General features: G+C 46.7%; 1 protein-coding gene across 17 annotated transcripts in view; it reads right to left on the bottom strand.

Annotated features, from left to right (window-relative positions):
- Positions 1-19,607, bottom strand: part of LOC102959813 (phospholipid-transporting ATPase IB) — a 609,397-nt gene that overhangs the window by 411,426 nt on the left and 178,364 nt on the right. For all 17 annotated transcript variants that reach the window (XM_042984757.1, XM_042985236.1, XM_042984810.1 and 14 more), the window contains exons 17-23: positions 13,155-13,260; positions 12,057-12,139; positions 9,213-9,262; positions 6,662-6,731; positions 5,638-5,722; positions 4,515-4,654; positions 2,115-2,253 (exon numbers count right to left, since the gene is read on the bottom strand). In XM_042984757.1, the coding sequence (XP_042840691.1) occupies positions 2,115-2,253; positions 4,515-4,654; positions 5,638-5,722; positions 6,662-6,731; positions 9,213-9,262; positions 12,057-12,139; positions 13,155-13,260 (673 nt within the window). The remainder of the gene's footprint in view (positions 1-2,114; positions 2,254-4,514; positions 4,655-5,637; positions 5,723-6,661; positions 6,732-9,212; positions 9,263-12,056; positions 12,140-13,154; positions 13,261-19,607) is intronic.

Below are 19,607 nucleotides of genomic sequence, written 5' to 3'. Positions count from 1 at the left end.
AAATATCTAATGGCTGTGAATACTCCTGGTCCCCAAGCTACAAATGTTGCTACGCTCTCTTTGATAAAAAAGCACAAAATACTATCACCATGATTTTTACAAACTCTTCAGATAGGTTTTCAATTATCTCATAAGCCTCGGACAAGCCTCACAGCCTTCAAGTCAAACTTTCCTTTAGGAATTACAATCCATTTTTTTTTTTCTGGGTTGACTTTTAAGCCTTTGCTTTCATTTGCATGTAGTCTAAACTCCTCCAGACCCTGATATGCTCAGGTATGACAAAAGGGACAAGCAGGAGAAGGGACGTGGGTGCTGCCTAAGGACAGGGTGATTTTGCAGAGAGGCCATGAGAGGGACAGTGGCCTTTTTCCGGCCAGCACACTCACACTCTCTTCTTACAGCAAACACAAGAAAGCACTTAAGGAAGTCGTCTGGGGCTAGGGGCATAAAAAGGTCATTAGTCCAGCAGGAACACTCAACCTCTGTTTTCCAGATCTTATCACCGTAGTACAATTTTACCTACCTTTTGATATTGCTCTAAGAGAGCAGAGAGCACACCCCTAAATTTTCAGTATTTGGGGGCAGCAGTCAACTTTATGTGCCCTATATGAACAAAAGGAACCACATAGCAGCAGGTATTTTAACCCAAATTTTATGGGAAATCATACCTGAAGGGACAACACGTACATATAGAGAGAGAGGGACATTATCCCAAAAGCACGTTTACCTTCTTTTTAAAAAATGTTGACATCACCAAAGGGCTACAAGCTACAGAATTTTATTTTCTAGTGATAGTGAGGGATCTGCACAGAAATATCATCCTACTTTTGTCCAGAAACACGCATCTGACGGACAACTAACACAAATCAATAGGTAATGTCTATACCTGAAGCTTCAGAGATGGTTATGAATCACCTGTCACTCGCCTGGGACTTTAATTTCGGTGGTGTGGGGGCCCAAATTGCATTTGATTAGTCACAACCTTGCTAAGAAATGATTAAATGACTCCTGCCTATAAAAAAAAAAAAAAAAAATCACTTCAAAGGGTAAGTACTGACTACAACTGTGGTTATCTGGGAGAGTTGATTCAAAACAGAAGGTTTAAGGAAAGGGCCACCATGGGATTCAGTTGATAACATTCCAAGGCGACCGCTCCAAACAGGGTAACAGTAACCTAAACCTGGATGTTCCAGTATGTTCCTTTCCGAAGTCAGCTGTAACCCAGAGTCTGTTTCCATAAAGACGTTATAAGTCACGTGGTCTCACATACTCATTTGATCACATGCGCACCTGGGCTGGTGCTACATAATGACACTCGAAGTGGCAGAGGACTTCAAGGGAACTTAAGCGATCGAAAGGAGACCTCCTAAAATGAGTCATTTCAACTCCTTCCAAACTCAAAATGCGCCTCTTTAACATAAATGAAGTTATGTGGACTTAAAATTCCCTTTCTTCAATTTTCCTTTCTGTGATGTTTAGCAAGCAAAGAGGTTACCCACCCAGGCAGGGAAGGGAAAGACAGACACAGCGCTCTTAGAAAATCCATCGGTTGGTAAAATCATCCCAGTGGTCGTAATTATCCAAAATCATAATGCATATTAAACTCAGTGAGGGATTGGGTGGCCCCGTCGGTTGGGCATCCAACTTCGGCTCAGGTCATGATCCCATGGTTCGTGAGTTCGAGCCCCGCGTCGGGCTCTGTGCTGACAGCTCAGAGCCTGGAGCCTGCTTCCGATTCTGTGTCTCCCTCTCTCTCTGCCCCCCCCCCCAACTTTCACTCTGCCTCTCAAAAAATAATAATTAAATAAATAAACTCAGTGAAAACATCTTAGCCTCAGGCTAAAACTTTGTGAAGAAAGTGATAAGAAAAAAAAGTTTTCACAACTTGAATTCTATATTCTACAGAATTCTATGTTCTACATTTCAGGGAGATGGAGTTTCAGTGTTTATTACAGCAGATAATGCTCGCAAGAGCATCTTCATTTGATTTAGGTAAACTTCCCTTGGCCTTAAAACATCACCTGTCAATGCCTTTGAGGAAGCCCTAGGCACTTCTACAAGACACTTTAAAAACAATACAAAACCAGCATCAGGAAATTTTAAAATGCATTTACCTATATTAATTGCGGTTTCTTGTTTGTCTCCTGTCAACACCCATATTTTAATTTCTGCCTTCAATAGAGTCGCTATGGTTTCTGGAACACCTGCCTGAAGGCGATCTTCTATGGCCGTGGCTCCAAGTAACAGTAAATTCTGGATTGAAAAATAACGTCAGTTAAAGATCGGTACACGCTTAAGAGCAGCATCAACCACAAGACTGACCCAGAAAGGCAGTCAAAATGTTGACGGCTCTCTTATTTCCTGTACATTAAGCCTTTGTTTGCAAATAATGAATGATGCTTCATGTACTGAGTTTCAAAACTGTTTGCAGTGTTAGAACCACTCGAGACACAGAGGCAACCCAGTATTCATCATTTATTTCCCGGCCCAAGGGCATGTTAAAATAGAAATCACCCAGCGGTAAAGCATACAAGCAAGTTGTCCTGAGGACAGTCACAGTACGTGAGCCCTCCCCTCTCCACTGAGGAGCTAAGGACATACCATACGATAGTTAACACGGAAGCAAAACTGATTCTAGACGATAACGCACATCTGGCAATACAAAGCTGAGAGGCCGTGGATGCTAACAACTTAAAAGCCAAAGAAAAAAATATCAAAGGATTTTAAGATTTTAAGATTGTTAAACTTCTTCCAGGCCCACAAAGGGTTAGTTCACAGCGAGGATGGGTGTGAATGCACGGGGATGTGGAGACAGCAGCAGCCTGTACCTTGCCTGCTGGTCTGGCAGATTCCACAGCCCCTGCCCAGAGAGCCTGTTAACTGCTTACCTACCTCCCCTGAGTCTCTCCATGACAGAGTACCTTAGCTTGATTACCTGATTGTGGGAAAAGCATCCACTATGTGCTTGGTGCAAAGGGTGCCCCATGGGCACATCACCTACTTAACCGTCTTCTTCCTTTTTTTTTTTTTTTTTAAAGTAGGCTTCATGCCCAGAATGGAGCCCAATGCAGGGCCTGAACTCACAACTCTGAAATCCGACTTCAACTCAGGTCATTATCACGCGGTTTGCGGGTGGGTTCGAGCCCCGCGTCGGGCTCTGTGCTGACAGCTCGGAGCCTGGAGCCTGCTTTGGATTCTGTGTCTCCCTCTCTCTTTGCCCCTCCCCTGCTTGCGTTCTGTCTCTCAAAAATAAATAAACGTTAAAAAAAAAAAAAAAGTCAGATGCTTAACTGACTGAGCCACCCAGGTGCCCCGATTTAATCATTTTCTGATTCTAAAGTAATTTTGGTTATTTCCAGTAAAGCAGAAACAATGTACACTTGAATTTGGTTCTACTCCTACCAAATTCCATTAAAGTGACACGTAAGTAAATATAAAACTCAACTAAAAACAGGGTATAAAAAAATTCAAGAGTCTTTTAAAAAAACACAAAGAATGATAAAAGCTAATGACTCCAGAGTTCTAGAAACTGGAAATTGGATGGGCCAATGGTTGCCGACATGAAACAGAAAAAGGTGAAATCCAGCTCCCAGATGGGAGGGAATCTAATACCCAGAAAGCTACCTGACGCCTTGGGTTAAACTGAAAAGAACAGAAACAACAACAAAAATCAAAGTAGGCAATACAACGCAGCAATGGCAAAAGCAGCTGTTACTAGAATAAGTGTGAAAATTCTCAGAATGAACAGTGTCCAACCAGCCTATGGGGTCTGATTCATGTAACTCATGTAAGTCAACAGGGTGCCTAATCTTAGGCAAACCCAGAAAGTCACTGACATTGTTTTTGACCGGATACTTCTTAAGATACCATTAACACTTAGCGGAAGTTGGTTCAACCTTTCAGGTAGCCCATAAAAACTAAGTGTTTCTTGGGGCACCTGGGTGGCTCAGTCAATTGAGCATCTGACTTTGACTCAGGTCATGATCTTGTGGTTTGTGGGTTAGATCCCCAGATCAGGGGCACAGAGCCTGCTTGGGATTCTGTCTCCCCATCTCTCTCTCTGCGCCCCTCCCCTGTTTGTACGCGCTCGCGCTCTCTCTCTCTCTCTCTCTCTCTCGCTCGCTCAAAATAAATAAATAAACTTTAATAAAAGAAAAAGAAACCTAAGTGCTTCTTAAAGCAAAGAAAGACATCATTAAAAGCTAATGGTTAAGGGGCACCTGCGTGGCTCAGTTGGTTAAGCGTCTGACCCTTGATTTTGACTCAGGTCATGATGTCAGGGTCATGAGATCAAGCTCTGCGCCAGGCTCAGCGCTGGACAGCCCGCACTGGGCATGAAGCCTGCTTAAGATCCATTCATTTTCTCTCTCTCTCTCTCTGTCCCTTCTTCTGCCCCTCCCCTATGCACACACGCTCTCCGCTATACAACAAAAGGATTCCTGTCCAAAGACTTTGTTCAATACGTGGTGGAGCCCCCTCACTGGGCAGGTAACAAGTGTATCCCGCGCGATTACCTTCTCTATGATCTCATAGCACTCTTCCAACCGCTGAGCTCTGTCTTTCAAGATGGTGCTGGCTTCTTGATAGACTTTAAGCCACTCCTCATACTCCTGCTCAGAGAGGTCAGCATAAGCCACACAGAGAGTCCTCAAGCCTGCAAAACAGCCATAGTGTATCCAGCGATGGAAAGACGCACGACGCCTTCCCTCCTAGGTGACGTCACGTGGCTCCATTTTATACCCGCATACTCAAAAAAAATTCAAGAAACGATCTGCTTTTTAGGTCACTCTAATTCAACTTTCACTCATCGAAAAAGGAAAGGTAGAAGCAAGTCTATTGCATTTTGCTATAAACCACCTCGAGGATACATTGGAGAGTCCACGAGAAGCGAGAAGCCGTGAACGTGAACTCCCTACGGCAGAGACGTACAGGAGCTGGGCACGATCTATACGCACGTGTGCCGTGGGCAGGTATCAGAAGTAGAGGAGGCAGGATAGCAATAAAAGCCCAACAGGCTACCATGTGGAAGACCCAGGCTTCCAAGCAGTCACACGTGCACGTGCACACGCATGCAGGCACACACACGCTCATAGCCACAGGAGCACACGAAGCCAAGAAAGCAGCAGCCAGCACGTAGGCAAGGCTCCAACGTTCATCATGTTCCCTTGCTGGAATCTCTGACATCCTTTCAGAGAACACCTTTCCCAGTCTCTGTGGGCTCAGTGACTTACTGCTTCCTCAAGTCATGGATAAGCCAGCGTCACAAGGATCACGAGAGGGGGACGGGGAAGTGAGGACATGGGTTTTCTGAGAACGGGAATAATGACTACAGAATGATTCTACACACCGTGAGCTGGCCTGCCTGCTCCCTTCGTCCTTCAGGGGAAGAGCGAACAGAGTCGTGCAGGTAACTCTGCGTGGACTCTGGTGCACATCGCGTCAGGGCCGTGGGCACAGAATGTGGAGGGTGGGGGCAGGGGTTGGCCCTAGGAAAGTATACTCCTAGGAAGCAAGCCAAGTACGGCACAAAACGGACACGTCCATTCAGACCATGACCGCTCACCCCCAAGCATCAGCCGCAAACACTCGAAAGTAGAACTTCAACGGTTAAAAATAACATTTCCAAATTTCACTGACCTTCCGTGGCAAAATATTCCAGATGGCACAGGGTTTCTTCCATGTATTTTGAGTCTTTTGAAAGCCTCTCAAAAATTACATTATCCTATAAAATAGAGAAACATTGTGACTGGCCAACCTTTAAGTAAACCCTCCGGTCAGCATTCTAAACCTAGCTTTGTTTTAATGATGCTTATCCAATGTGAATACTTGAGAGTACTTGAACAGGCAGGTAGAAATACAGTTCTCAGACAGATTCACTCATGAGCTTTGGAAAACAAACTGGGTATGGATGTGTCCAGACAAAAACTCTGGGGAGAACCTACGTAAGCGTCAAGAGAACTGTCAGAGGTATAATGGTACCTACATTTACCCAAATTTGCAAAATACGTACCGATGTGTATAACATCTTTATGCAGAAGCGGGAAGGGTACCATGCACATCCTAAACTGCACAAATACACTCTTGCTTCCTGCCCCTGCAGGAGCTCCCAGCCATGGCGTGCACCAGCCACTAGGCCCTGAACCCACTTCAGCTAAGAAACACTGAGCAACACAGCCCAGAAAAGCTCTCTGTGATGAAAACACAGGACACAACGACTATGAATAGCTGTTTGAGAACGAACACACACACACACACACACACACACACACACACACACACACACACACACACACAAATACTTAAAAGATCATCACAGGTCGTTATGAACCATTCCATCTTCCTGAAGTCACAACATAATGCTGAGAAAACGAGAATCACAAGTCACCCCCTAAGGACCTCGCATCACACGGCACAGTGCTATTTCTGAAACCACCTATTGGCTAAAAGGAAGCTTTTCAGGGGCCACGGTTGCCACGCTGGCCTGAACCGCCACTGTCTTCAGTAGGCCTTTACTACCAAGTCAATTTCATGGCCCATCTGAAAGAGCCTTTCAGCCTTGGGCAAACTTCCAGGGCACGATGACGACAGCGGTCAGGAGAAGCAGGTTCACAAAGGAGCCACCAAGGGCACCTGCTACACGAGACGCTCGGCCAGTACTTACAGCCCCCTTACAGTAGAGTCGAAGTTGGCCTGAAGGAGTTCGAACAATCACAGACATTCTTTTTCTGTCGCTGTAAGGGTAGGAAAAAAAAAAGTTATCACTGGTCTGTATTGTAGGACCCATGCCCTATGATTAAGCACCAAACACATCAAAAGATGGCCTGGTAGCCCTAAAAATGGAGAAACTCCGTTTTCCTTATCTTTTCCTTCAAAGGTGGGCTTTCATTGTATACCTCCCACTCTTTTTATTATACACGACGGATATAAACCTATTTTTTTCCCTGCCATGGAAACTCACAAATATAGTTATGTATAGCAGGAGAGCAGAAACAGAAAACTTGACCGTCTGCTACGCACATCTAATTTACTCCTGACGATACTCTGTAAAAGTGTTTTTGTTCTACGGCTCAAAATATGAGTAATCTGCCCAGTAAGCAACAGAGTGGAAGCTTCTATAGACATCCGCTGAACTCAAAAGCCCCTTGTTGGGTCTTCTTTTAACTGGAGTAGAAAGCAATTACAAAGTCGTAGGACATGCCTCACGCAGCACTGAGGTGAGCCTCACTGCTGCCCTCCCCACTCCGACACGGACCCTCCTACATTGGTCTTTCATCATGACTCATGGTCACTCACGGAGCCTTCAATGGCTCCCCACTGCCTACAGGTTCCAATTCTTGCTGACCTCCACTCACCTCTGCAGCCTGGTCTATCTCGCACGAACCCGCCCGTTCACCAGCAGGCCTCCAGCACACCGGAAGACACGGCACACCCCCCCCTCCACGGCTCCTGCCCCACGCCTCTCGCAGACAACATTCCATCCTCCTGAAACACGTCCTAACCACAGCGGGCCCCACACCACCCACCCCAGCAAGGGGATTTCCAATGGACTATGAGCTCCTCAGACTAAGGGACATTCTCTCTCCAGCTCTGTGTAAGTTCCCACCCCCTAACCCTAAGCACTCTGCCTGGCCTGGATTTGAATTCTCCCTCGGCCACCTAGTAGCCGGGTACTCGTGGCAAAGTTGTTTGCCCAGCACTTCGGTGTCTGAATGCGCAAAGCAGGACTGCCACCAGGTACCGCAAAGGAGTGTGGTCACGGTTAAGTGGCGCTGGGACAAAGAGGAGTCCACTAAAAAGAAACAGAACCACAGCTATAGGTGATCTTTTATTCCCGCAGGTTCTCCCATAAGTTTTTAAAACATTCTCACGTCCATATTCACCTGCTTTAATTTAATTCCCTTTCCTCCTCCTTGTCCCTCCAATAACTGCTGGTCCCAGTTAACACGGCCGCATAACAGCACAGTTTCCAGGACACCAGTAAGAGACGGGGCACAAAAAGTCCGCAGCAATGTTTAGTATGTTCCTCACCTCCACCCACGGGGACACTGTCTCCTACTCCCTCTATGAACCACTGCTGTTACCAACCATCGTTCTTCCCCTCTGAATACGCAGCCACAAGGGCTCTTGACCCACCAAAGTTCAAGTTTTCAGTCCTAAAACTAAAGACTAGGGCTGGAAAGCATTTCCTACAAGAGGGTTACAAACTGATCTTTTTCAGGGGTGCCCGGGTGGCTCAGTCTGTTAAGCATCCGACTTCGGCTCAGGGCACGATCTCATGGTCCGTGAGTTCGAGCCCTGTGTCAGGCTCTGGGCCGACAGCTCAGAGCCTGGAACCTGCTTCAGATCCTGTGTCTCCTCTCTCTACCCCTCCCCCATTTGCACTCTGTCTCTCTCTCTCTCTCTCTCTCTCAAAAATAAACATAAAAAAAAATTTTTTTAACTGATCTTTTTCAAACAGCTTATAAAGCAGACAGAATAAACAAGGTGTGAAATTATTTAACAATGGTTATTAAAAAAACCCAAAGTTTCATAATTGGAAAATAGGCTCTCGAGGTAGCAAAAGAACTTTGCTCTCGTACTGACAGTCAGTGTTGAGAAGGCAAGAAACAAAACATTAAGATTTTTCAAAAGGACAAACCAGGAATGATCTAGGGAAGCAAATAATCAACAAATATTCCTGGGTCTGAAAATCAGATAAACCACCCTGGGGAAGAACGAGCTGGCATATAGACAGAACAACTGCCCAACTCAGACAAAGCCTCCGACGGGGATGGACTGATCTTACCTGTCTTGGCTTGCCAGTGCCCCAGGTCTGGCATGAGAGTGCTTAAAGCACGAGGCACCACCTCACGGGACTTGGGAAAAACCAACAGAAATAAGGCCCTCCCCACCACACACTCCAAACTGTGCAGACGTGTCCGCGGCTGATGCCGGAACAGCGGGTCTGGAAATGTACAGAAACAGGAGGCTATGGGAGCCCAGTGCTTCACTCGGGGAAAACACACACGCGCACGCACAGGAAAATGACCTGCGTCACTCTCTTTACAGAAAGTCCCAAATTCCAGACAGGAGAGGGACTGTGGGGATCTACTCACTAACTTTAATACCTAAGTGCTGTATTTAATCAGATCATACAATCTTGCAAACACTCTGATGAAGCTGTTAAATATATACGGAAGTATTTTATTCCGGCGCATGAAGGAGAAGCATACCTAGAAAATTCCAGGACGTTAAGGATTCCAAATGTCTGTTCCTGTCCCATCTAAAGGAAGAAAAACAGGCTCTTACCTGAGGTGCCAAGTATTAAAATCTCAAAACAACAGTCTCCCCAATCGTAAACCTCTCTATACACACATCTCCCCGTCCCTCCTCCTCCTCCCAGCGCTCTCTCTCTCTCTGTATATAATCCACACACACATATCCCTCTCACCCTCCCTCTATGTAATACATACACATCGATTACCTCTCCCGCTCTCCCTCCTCCCCACCTCATTCTCTCTCCATCTCTATCCCCCTGCCAAGGCCTTTTCAACAGGTACAGGGTTCCCACAAGCCAGTCAGGTGGGGTTATAGCTCCCCCTTCTGGTAGAAGCTTCTCATTCTTCTCTAGGACCTCACAACAGCTGGCTGACACTCCCTTCCAAGAACACCTGAAACCTTGGGGCCAGTCATGCTTCTGAATTCAGAATTTGATACATTTTATTAAAAATGTACACATACACCATGTGGCATGATTTCCCCAGAGGCTCATGTGGCCACAACGCCCTAAAATCCAACACATCGATTTTCCACAGCAAAACGTAGGACACGGAGATTCCTAAGACCATAAACGGCCTCATGTCAGTTCTGGCTAAGTTTTGCTGCCGGATGCCTATTCCCCAAATACAGGAGAAAACTTTTTTGGAATCCAAAGCTTCCTGGATTCGCGATTTAGAAATAAGGATTATGGATCTGCATAAGATTTTAGAGCAATTCATCAAATGTTATTTTTCTTCAAGTTCTTCAAAGCTGGAGCCTCAATGTTCTCGATTTTTCCCGGAAGGCTCCAGGCTGTGTGGACCGTTGCCAAACTCCTTAATCAAACCTCCTCTCTATTTCCCCAATACATCACGGTGGAAAGCACGTGGGCCTTGAAGTTCCATAGGTAGGAGTCAGAATCTTATTTCTGCCACTGAGCGTGTGGCCTCCTCACGAACGTGTCCCTCAGGCTTGAGAATGAATGAAGCCAATTATCCAGGGAAACCTGAGGCATCATTACTCTCCTCTGCACAACTCCCCTCACACCCAGAGATACAACCAGTGACCCTCCTCATCCGGTTCTTTCTCCTCGGGCTGTCCCAACTTCCTCAGAGGCCCACTCAGAAGCGTGCCCACCAGTACCCCGCAAATCGGCCCAAGCGCTGTGACTGCCAGGCGCGAACCCCTCTCTGCTTTCAGATCAACCACTGGGCAACCACGTGCATCCCACGGACTCGACCATTAAGATGATCGGTAGCGGCCACTTCATGGCAACAGCTGGTAACCCACTTGAGAAGGTGGGGTTTGAGGACACTCTGGCTGAACGGGATTGCGAAGGTATTATTTATGGCCCTGAACTAGTCAGAGAGTCTCATGTACTCCCAGACATGTGGCCTTAATAGGCTAATAAAATGACAGAGGGGTGCCCATCCACTCTTCACCGACATCTACCACCGTGATGACAAGGTCAGTGGGCTCCCTGGCTTCCCTGTATTTAGCCGCTCTTGTGAGCAAAGCAGAAGCAGCCTTGTCTCCTTGTCTCTCCCACTCGTGCCCTGTCAGTCCGTCCCGCCTCCAGTCCCCATCGCCGTAATGCACAGAAACCAGCAGCACCCGTGCGACAGCAGATCGTACAGCGAAGGTTCTGAGTCTCCCCAAACTGAGGGGGGCGAAGGCTTGAAAACCTTCCACAAAGGAAATTCTGTATTCAGTCCGTTGCTTTGCTCCACCTCTAATGACTGCACCTTTCCCTAAAGCGAGACTTGCTGGTGATTAAAATGAAGTAAAAATGATTATGACTTCATCTCTGTCCTCCAGAAGACAGGAACCCGAAAACGCCAAGAAATGGGCACTCTGTCGAGGTCTGGTATTTTCTAGGTTTCGCATTTCTAAGTACAAGAAAAAAAATGGAGCACTGCCAAGTTAAGAACGATAACAGCTATGTAAGTTAGTAGTGAATTTCAAGTGCATCAGCAAGGTCCAGAGACACAAGATACATAAAGGCAAAAACCGTTATAATCCGTCAGTCCTCCCCAAATTGAGGGGTGCAGGAAGGCAGAGGACAGAGAAGGCAGTGACTGCTTCCAGGCCCCTCAACACAGACTGTAGCGAAATGCAGCCCCTCTAACGGTCAGCATCAAAAATGCCAGGGCATTGCCAGTCCCAACCATCGATTTCCCCCGTTACCTGCCTCAAGGGTCCCTACTGGATGTTACACTTGATTTCCACTTTTTCCTGTCACCAAATTTCTCCCTCAGGCTTCCTGAGCAGCCAAACTCAAAAAAACCCAAACAAACAGAAAACAAAACAATCATAAAATAAACAAATCCCTTGACTGTAGGGAAAAGAAAAACTCGTGTAAATAACAAAGATCTTAAGCACCAACTCGCCTCTCCCCCGGCCAGGGAGACCGAAGCTAATGCGCCAAGGGCTGTGCTGGGCAAGAACTCTACGTGCCAAGGTTACAGGGACAGAGTCACAGATCCTGTCCTCAGGACAAGTGGGCCACGCGCTTATTTCCCTATGACAAAACCAAGAGCAGGCTTGCTAGGTTCTTTACTACAAATCACACCAGCACACGCAAGACTTGTGGACAAGCGTCTCTGAGAGAAAAATGCCCGCAACACACCATGAATACGCTGACAGAATCCCGTCACGCCTGCAGTTTCGCAAAGGCGCCTAATCCTCACGGGGGGGGGGGGGGGGGGGGGAAGAAGAAATGTAGCTATCGTGTTTACATCAGACACGCTATTTCAAACACAGTCTTCAAAAAAGGAGGCGACATACAATGTCAAGAGGTACCCGGGCTCGTCACTTACGGCTTCTATGATGACCGAGTAGGGCGTTCTGGCGGTGAAGACAAAACCCAGCTTCCTAGCTCCCTTCACCAAAGCGGCTTCATCTGTCAATAGAGTTGACGAGGCATTGACTAATCGCAGGTAATGGCAGAATTCTGTGGAGCGCGTATTATTTTACACATTAAGCAGATGGGCAGCAGCTAGAGAGGCCCGGCCTAAGCACACAAGGGTAAGGACTCAGGATTTAGGAGGCGCTCGCTCAGTCCGCCACCAGGATCCTGAAGGCAGCACTTTCGTTAGGCGGGAAAGACAGGACCTAAAGCTGATCGTCGGGACAAGAGTGCTGGTGTACCTACTATCCTCCATTGGGGTCAAGTTCTCCTTAAGGAACTTCAGCTACATTCCCATGGCTTCCTGACTAACCCATCTCGTCCGAGCGAGACAGCGTTTCACTTCTAGTATGGTAGGATTCAGAGCTCCAGGAAGCGGGTCGAGAGTCAGCACCCAGCTTCATCAGCAGCTGGAGAATCTACGACGGGCAGAGGGTGAACAGGGAAGCCAGGCCACCCTCCCCTGAGAGTTTTGTCCAGTGCAGGGACTTTTTTTTTTTTTTTTTTTTTTGCTTTATGATGATTTTTCCTTTACTCAAAATTATTGGAGAATAGTAGCGTTCAGGTTAAACGTTCTGGTAAACTGAAAATCACTGACACATATATGGCACAACATTCACAATACACTTCAACAAATTTTCAGAGGACTCAAAGACAGGTATGTTCCAAGCTGAAATTATGATTTGATCGCTCTCTTCCACTGCATGTAGTCTCTTATTATGAGCAATAGTGATTGCTACGTTATTTTTGCGAGGGACTTCTGCTAGGAGCTGCAAGATGGCCTGGGGCCTCCCGTCGTGGTCACAGTGTTACAGAGTCAGGAGGGCCCAGCGCCACCTTTCTGTGGCTTCATCCCTTGTGACCATAACCTGTACACTGCGCGAGGCCAGAGGTAAACAGCGGGGTCTTCGCGAAGCCGACCGCCCTACCACACCCTCCGCAAGTAAATGCAGACAGCCAAGCCTCCAGAAAAGGGGATAGCACGGCACACCCGGCCCGGAGCCCTCACCTGGGGAGGAAGCCTGGTAGATGATGTTATCTCCATCCTTCTCAGGGACGACGGTGTGGCACACGGCCAGAAGGGTGAGGAACTCCTGTATGCACGGAGCTGTGGGCTACAGACATAAGGCAAGGCGATCATCTGTTAAAACACCGCTGACATACAGCAGGGTTAGATTCGGCCATCCCCTGCTTAGAGCCCGCTACTGGCTTTCCGCCCCCTTTCGAACACAGGTCGAGGCCCTAGCGTGGACCCCACGTCCCCCACGATGCCACCCCCTGGGTGGCAGCTGCTCTCCACCCAGCTCCACCTCCTCCCGCTCTCCCCTCCTGGGTGCTCCACCAGCCGGTCTGGTCCGTAGGTCTTCCGACAGGCGTCCGCCTGTCCCGCTGCTCCTTGCCCCCTCCACCTGCTCACAGCCAGTTCTTACTCATCCTCTCTGCTTCCATTCGACAGTCACTTCACCTGAGAAGTCCCCTACCACCCGTCTCGGAACATCGTTCTTAACGGACTAACCCTGGGGTCAGAGGAGAGCGAGGAGGCAGCACGCGCCCCTCCTAGAGTTCCCCCAGACCCCGCCTCGCTTGTTCCAAACGCCTCGAACAATCCTGCCGCTCACGTGCGGCTTCCCCACCCACATCTGGGACACCCCGGCGTGCCAGAAGGTCATCGGTCTTCCTCAAGAACGTAACCCCAGGCCCAGCAGACAGAAGGCGTTCAAGTCTACGCTGGATCGGTATACCGAGAGCGGACTCGCCAGACGGGTGAGTCCCTGTTCTTTCTCTTCCATCGTCCGTCCTAGCCTTTCCTCTACACCTTGTCTGTTCTTTAACCTCATAATTGCTTAAAAGCTGTAAGGCAGTGCATCCTTATTACTTAAAAAAAAAAGAAAAGGAAAAAAAAAGCCATCCTGGATATGTATTTAATATATTTCTCCCATCCTACACACACACTCATGATTTTCATTGGGATTAGATTATAGAAATAATGGAGAAATGCCATCGTAATACTGTTTACCCATCTAAGAATACAGAAAGCTTTCCTATTGATTAAAGGCTTCTAACACTTCTAGCTATAGGCCCTGGCATATTTTTATTAATCTTGTTAATTTTTTATTTATTCAAAAAATACCTATATGCCTACTGTATGTGAGAACTGTACTAGACGTCTTATCTATTGCTTTTTATGTTATGAATAAGATCTTACTTCTATTATATTTCACAAGAGTCTGTTCAGATGTAAGGACCAACACTGAGTTTTGTAAGTGTGTTTAACGTCGCTTGTAATGAACCCCTTACCAGCTCTCCGAGTTTCAGCTGACTCTCCTGGGTTTTAAGGCAGACAGTTATTACATCACCCACAGATGACGGCATTTTCCTTTTCTTTTCTAACGTATACACTTGAGTTCTTACTGGCCCACTCAGGCTAGCACTCTAAGGGCGATGTTCAAAGCCAGGGGTGATACCGGGCCTCCTTGTCCTCACGTTATTTTAACGCCAAGGTCTTTTATATTTCACTTTCTGATAGGCAGCTGGCTAGAAATTTGAGACAGATTTGTCTTTTCACTGATCAGGCAACTCTATGTTTTCTGATTTCTGCAGAGTTTTTGTTTTTAGTTTCTCAATCACAAACGGACAGTGATCGGTATCTGAAAACATTTTGAGTTTCTCCCCTGACCCGTCAATGAGACTGAAGAGCAGCCATGTGGCAGCGAATCATAACCGCTCACACGGCTACTTCTTATCCGCCTTCAGGAAAAGAAAATGCACGTTCAACTACGGTTCAGTGAAATCAAGTAAGTTAGAGGATTTACAAATTCCCCAAGGTCTACACGGCAAAGGGTGCTGGGGAATCACCTCCAGTGACTCCGACATATCAGGGAATCGTTTGCTGAAATTAAAGGTGACCATCTCCAGGAATATCAGTGTTTGCAGATACATTTATACTGTTAATTTCTTGAGAAGGTAGGATTAGTAAACACTTTACATGCAGCACGATCTCGGCATCTGCAGTGAATTTGTGTGTGTGTTCACATGTGCACACAGAGAAAGATAACAGAAAGGAATAGACGGAAATGTTAACAGTACTTGGCAGCAAAGGACAGAAGCGATTTAGGGGGTTAAAAAAATACTCTGTATTCTCTAAGTGTTTCTGCAGTGAAAATCAATTGCTTTTTATATAAAGGCCACGACTCCTTCCAAGTTTCTAGGAGTCGTCACAGCGGCTCAGAGAACTGGCTCTCCAAGAGAGAGCAGCAGAAGAGTCCCACACTCCAACACTCTCTCTCTTGTGCAGCTTTCCATCATGTCCCTCTCTCAGTCACGCTCTCCCAGTTCTCACTGGTAGCAATTACCAGGTCCTGCAGCCCCTTTGGTGAATAACCCCTCTTCCAAACTAGCGGGCCATCATCACCCCGGTCTGCTGTGCTGAAACGTACCCCCAGGCTTGATCTAGTGGTTCAGGTGGGAGGTGGGGGCAGACCCGGAGGAAGATCAGCACTTTGCAGCAAGACCATCTGCTTTAGCCGAGACCTGGTCAAGGAGCAGGGGGAAGGAAGCTAGCATGTTCTACGTTGGATCAGTATACCGAGAGCGGACTCACCAGACGGGTGAGTCCCTGTTCTTTCTCTTCCATCGTCCGTCCTAGCCTTTCCTCTACACCTTGTCTGTTCTTTAACCTAAGGGCAGGTGGCCACGTCCGCAGGCCCAGAAGTTACAGAGGAACCTGGGGGTCTCAGGTTCTCAGGTGCATCTACCCAGAAGAGCCCAACGCTAGTCCCAGGGTCTCGATCCTACCAGACTTTGATGCGGAGGACTTTGTGAGGCTTCCAATTCAGCTTTCTAAGAAGTTCCGCCACTTTGACCATTAGGTCTTGGGCCTGGTCTTTGGCAATATTGGCCTAGGCGGCAGGAACTGAAGGAAGTATTTACAGGCTCCCAAGGACGACTCTGGCTTTCATACTGTGCCTTACACTGGTAATTAATTGACCCGAGCTTATTGCTTTCTCTCTTTGATATAAATGGTACTCAGCAACAACCGGTTCCACAGACAATTCAACGATTTAATGAGCTAGAAACACACGATACATAAAAACGTAGCAAGCGGGAGGACAAGAAAAGACCGCTTTCTCTTGCCTCTGAGAACTATCGTATCTGGCACAACATCTCATCCCACAGTGTAGTGGGAAAGAGGGTCTTTGATTCATGGCAAATAGTAAAATCTTTCTGACAGCTAATAAGAACAGTCGCGCACACACTCAAATTAAGTTTCCACTTTGAGTGGTAGGTCAGACAACATTCTTAAAGATCCACAAAGAAAAAAATCCCTAAAACAAAACTGTTCTAACGTTGATTTTCCAGTTAACCTGGCATTCTCTAATAAATGAGGGAAAGGAGGCAAACCATGCACAGCCTATGGATAAGAGGTTTGTAACATATTTGAAACGAGTGCTGCATGTTTGCAAATAAACTTTTTCCTTTCTGCAACTTCCAAGAAAAGGCTTTTATAACTTCGAAGAAATGATTGTTGGACAAGGCACGCGTGCATGTATATGTATCTTTTTAGAAGTTGAAGCTTTTGCATGTGGAGAAATAGATACTATTTATCATTTTAACCATCTGTAAGGGCAGGATTCAGGGACATTAAAGACACACTGCTGTGTACCCACGACTATATCTACACCCAAAACTCCCATCTTCCCAAACTCTGTACCCCTCAAATAGTAACTCCCCATTCTCACCTTCCCCGACCCCTCATAACCTCTATTCTGCTCTGCCTCTATGAATTCGCCTATTTAAGGTACCTCATAATCATAAAATACCTGTCCTCCATTTAATAGATTTTAATCTGCACAAAATGCTTTCTATATCTAGAAATGAGTATTTGATGAATGTAAAACATAGAAAAGTAGGCATGTCTAAAATTGGCATGCCAAATCACAGCTATAAAGTACTTAAATACATATACAAATAATTTCTTCTTCAAGACTCAAGCTCAAAAGTCTTAGGCATAATGACAAAAAAGAAAGAAAAACCCCTATGTGTTCTTCCTTGGTAAATCTTTGGGAAATTATCCCACAAATAGGAAGCCATTGGTTAGCAATGTAAACAAAGGACCACATGAACTTGTTCCTTGAAATTTTCCGTAGGTGGATTCTTTACCAGGCAAATTCCACCTTGGCTATCAGCCTACACAAAGCTTAAAACATAGTTCTAAAGGACCCAGAAAATCAGAAATGATGACCCAGGAAAAACAAAAAATCTGTAGCATATGGAGGTACTCCCTTGGGAGGAAAGCAAAGGTTTTCTTGGCCCAAATGCTTTAATTTTAGTCAACGGTCCCAAGACAATTTAGATAGGAATGTGGGATATCCATAGGCTAAAATCCCGAAATGCTTCTTCCCTCTCCTCAATCCTATTTTGGCAAAATAACCAAGTGATCTAAGAGGCTCTGTACTTAAAATGTTTTAAAAATCCATGAAGTACATTAAATCTAATCCCGATTTTCTGAAAGAAAAATACTGTAGCCTATGGTCCTCATTATTTATAGTCGAGCTACATGTTAAATGTCAGTGGGGTAATTAACACAGTAGCCAAGATGTAGAATACCCTAGAAGGCTTCAAGCACACCTTTAAAAAGTGGTGAACATAGGCAAGTAGGCTTTTGCTAAAATAATAGAAAATAAATTCTCCAGTCCATGGCCGTATCACACCCTCAGTGAACCGTGAGTGTCCAGATTATTAAAATACCCTTTGAAGTCTCCATGTGTTCGGGGCGCCTGGGTGGCTCAGTCGGTTAAGCGTCCGACTTCAGCTCAGGTCACGATCTCACAGTCCGTGAGTTCGAGCCCCGCATCGGGCCCTGGGCTAATGGCTCAGAGCCTGGAGCCTGCTTCCGATTCTGTGTCTCCCTCTCTCTCTGCCCCTCCCCCGTTCACGCTCTGTCTCTGTCTCAAAAATAAATAAATGTTAAAAAAAAATTTTTTTTAAAGTCTCCATGTGTTCATCGATGCTTATGATTACCTCACTGAGCCAGGGATTCCCTTATGAAAATAGTGCTGGCCCTGCCCCACTACTCTCGACGGCCTTCCCACTGGAATGAAAGGAAATCTGGCTCAGGACGGCAGATGGTGAGGTGGCAATGGGAGGAAAAAAAGCAGCACTAACTTCTCCAGAGAGTAGGGTTCCTTCCAGAAATGCATGCCATTGGCCCCGGGGCAGGAAATGCTCCTGTTAGAGGATCCTGATACATCTCCGGTCTCCACTCGAATGCCAAAAGAGGACCGAGCATGCGACCGATGGTCAGAAACAACACCCATGCACGGGTTCAGCTTTGAAGAGAACATCTGTACGTATGTACAAATTAACTGAGCTCGGTATTTCAAGATTTCAAAATTGGGGATCCCAGCAGCAAATGTAGAGTGTCTCCCCACGATCTCTTCTCCAAATGAGGATTTGCCCCCTGTGCACTGATTTTCTACACCAGCCCACACTCTAGGTGAATGCGAGTTACCATTCACTGTGGGTGCCCACGATGCCCACATTTCAACGATTCTCTTAGCCCCAACACCCACCAAAGAGATCAGACTCCTCCATCTACACAAAATGAAATCGCTTTCTTGGGGAGAGGTATCGTACCCCCCCCCAACCACGCCACAAAGGTAAACAATGACTCCTAATGATTTTACATCTGTTTCCCCAACTAATAAAAATCCCCTGAATGTTTTCTTACTCGTCTCTTCCCCCAGTACCTAGCAAGGTGATTGATATCAACCAGGCCCTTAAGCTGTTTGCTAAATGAATGAGTAGATGAATGAGTCTCTTATTTAAATTCGGATCCACTCGCGTGCCGTTTCTGAGCCTTCCCTGGGATTCTGAGGGACCCCGAACACGAGGCTCACCTCGCTTGCTCTGCTGTTTCCTCACCCACTGATCTGGGCCAGGAAAACAAACTTGAAAGGAGACTAAGTGCAGTTCCCCAAGCCTCTAGGTCACCCTTCCACCTTCGCCCTTTCCCATTCTCCACCCCAACTTGAACAGACACATTTAGTCACCTAAATACCCTCTAAACACTATTCGGGAATCTTGGAGTCCTCTTTCAGAAAGCAAGCCCTCACTGTGCCCATGAAGCCTTGGATATCCGTGATTAAGCTGCCACCCTCCACAGAAGCTTCTTCTCAGATGCCACTCTTCAGCTCGGAGGACCTCTAGCCTAGCAGCTGGACCTACGGCTACTATCAAAATGCAAAAAAAAAAAAGGGGGCGCCTGGGTGGCTCAGTCAGTTAAGCGTCCGACTTCGGCTCAGGTCATGATCTCGCGGTCCGTGCGTTCGAGCCCCGCATTGGGCTCTGTGCTGACAGCTCAGAGCCTGGAGCCTGCTTCGGATTCTGTGTCTCCCTCTCTCTCTGCCCCTTCCCTATTCACGCTCTGTCTCTCTCTGTCTCAAAAATAAATAAGCGTTAA

The sequence above is a fragment of the Panthera tigris genome, chromosome A1 (genome assembly GCF_018350195.1).
Source record: "Panthera tigris isolate Pti1 chromosome A1, P.tigris_Pti1_mat1.1, whole genome shotgun sequence".
NCBI classification, from domain to species: domain Eukaryota; kingdom Metazoa; phylum Chordata; class Mammalia; order Carnivora; family Felidae; genus Panthera; species Panthera tigris.
This window is presented reverse-complemented; position numbering and strand designations above follow the sequence as displayed.